Source organism: Seriola lalandi, unplaced genomic scaffold, assembly GCF_002814215.2.
Source record: "Seriola lalandi dorsalis isolate HSWRI2012SDOR001 ecotype SW California unplaced genomic scaffold, Sedor1 jcf7180001974648, whole genome shotgun sequence".
Taxonomy (NCBI): Eukaryota; Metazoa; Chordata; class Actinopteri; order Carangiformes; family Carangidae; genus Seriola; species Seriola lalandi.
This window is the reverse complement of record NW_019445314.1, coordinates 1-1,933: the sequence shown is the minus strand read 5'-3', so window position 1 is coordinate 1,933 and position 1,933 is coordinate 1. Positions and strand designations below refer to the sequence as shown.

The window sequence follows — 1,933 nt, the reverse complement described above, 5'->3', positions numbered from 1 at the left end:
GACTGTGGCTTCATATATAGTGTACAGACATGAGAATGGAATCAATCATCTTATTCTCAGTCTTGGAAAGAAAGCAAATAAGTGTGTTTCTCAAACTTTTCCTTTAAGCCAGAAGAGGCTACTGTTACATGTAAAATCTACCTAAGGAATTGCAGAGATTAAATGAAATAATTTTGGCAGTTTTACCTTTAACTCCTTTCCTGAATGATTGTTGAATGTACTTCAGGCCGGACACAATCTCCTTGTTGACCTGCAAAAAGCAACATGCATCATCTTGCTGAGCAGTTTCCCAGGACAAATATAGCTCACTGCAGCTGCAGTAACATCTCCATGCCTCCAACAGTCTGTGAAAACAAACAGAGACAAAGACCAGACTCTCTCACCTTAAAGTTGATCTTTATTCTGTATTCAACTCCCTCCTTCAGCACAAACGGGTTCTTCCTGAAGCCTTCCAGGTCTCCTGGCAGGGAAAAGCAACACAGCAGAGAAAAAAAAAAAGTCAGTGATACTGACCACCAGGTGGCACAAGGCTTCAAGTGAGCTCAGGTGCAGTTCAGTGTGACCACCAAGGGAGGGCAGGGGTGTCATCAGGAAATGGCTAGTTAACCCACTTAAACAGGAATGATGTCATTACTAATTAGCAGACTAATGATCCAGCAGGTCATTAGGTCTATATCTGCACACAAGAAGGGGAGTGATTAGTGTTCATAATTAATGTTACTATGAGCCAATTCTTCCAGTGTGTTTGTTGTATGGAAAGACATCTGCCTAAATGAGGGTCATGTGCATTCAAGTGGAAAATTTTTCAGACATCAACTTCAAATGATCGGTTTTCACCCTAAAATCTTCTGTTGAGTTTTGTCCAGATTCCAGCCTCACACATACCAAACTGCCCTGTCTGCTCTACTCACCTTGTAAATCAAGGACCAGAGGCTGTGGTGCCGCCTCGCATACCAGAGTCATTCTTGTCACCTGGACATTGGGGGCGGTGGGATCTGAGACAGAGAGACACAGAATTAAAAATTATAACCATAAGATCATCAGTTTCTAATCAATTTATAATAAAGAAATGTTAAAGATGGATAATCTATAATCCAAAATATTTCAGTAAGTGATAATAGTCAAATAATCAAATTTATAGTAGAGTAGAGTGAAAGAGTGAAAAACAATGACAGGATATGTTTGTCATCATTTACAACAACTTTCAAAACCTTTAAGGATCTGAAAAAGATCAGTTATACTTTCACTATATCCGTTTGGTTCAGTCATTAAAAACTTTTGAAAATACCTGGACCTCCACATGTTGCTGGTAAATAGGTTTTATATCGGTACCAAAACACTACATGAACTGTATTTTTTAAAATATGTTACTGTGATGAATATTATTAAAATTTTTCCTATTTTACAAGGGTCATACACACTTTGACACAAATGTCAAAATAAAATGACAGTATGACAGTATAATGCAAGTAAAGAAGCGTTAACATTCTCACTTAACTTCAACAGTTTTTCAATTCATGTGTGCATCTGAATTGTTGTCACAACAAATAACAGTACACAACTTTGCACTAGTGGTAGACCAAACACGTAGAGCAGCAACTTTACCTGCATTTGGAAAGAATGTTATGGACACACACACGCATCTTTAAAGACTACAAAAAGTAAAGCGGAGATTTACTGCAGTGGTTTTCTCAGCAGGTGGCTGTACTAGTGACTGAAATCAAAATGTGTGCGCATCTACATTCGCATCAAGTGTGGTTAGTTAAAGGTTTTGCATTTGTTCTAGAACACCGTGAGAGTTATTTGATTGCAATCACTAACCTGCAACCACAGCAGTGCTACCCAGCAGTGCCTCCTTGTACTTGCGCAGGCTCTCATCATCTTTGTCCAGCTCCTGGATCTCCTGTAAGCTCTTCTGGGCGGGAGGTTTGTA

At 39.1% G+C, this 1,933-nt stretch overlaps 1 protein-coding gene across 1 annotated transcript; it reads right to left on the bottom strand.

Moving 5' to 3' along the window:
• Positions 1 to 109: 109 nt before the first annotated feature.
• Positions 110 to 1,927, bottom strand: LOC111654375 (rho GDP-dissociation inhibitor 1-like). Its single transcript, XM_023405359.2, has 4 exons — positions 1,822 to 1,927; positions 912 to 995; positions 384 to 460; positions 110 to 250 (listed from the first exon to the last, which is right to left on the bottom strand). The coding sequence occupies exons 2-4, from the start codon at positions 961 to 963 to the stop codon at positions 125 to 127; spliced, it is 255 nt and encodes an 84-aa protein (XP_023261127.2). The 5' UTR covers positions 964 to 995; positions 1,822 to 1,927; the 3' UTR covers positions 110 to 124.
• Positions 1,928 to 1,933: the final 6 nt, after the last annotated feature.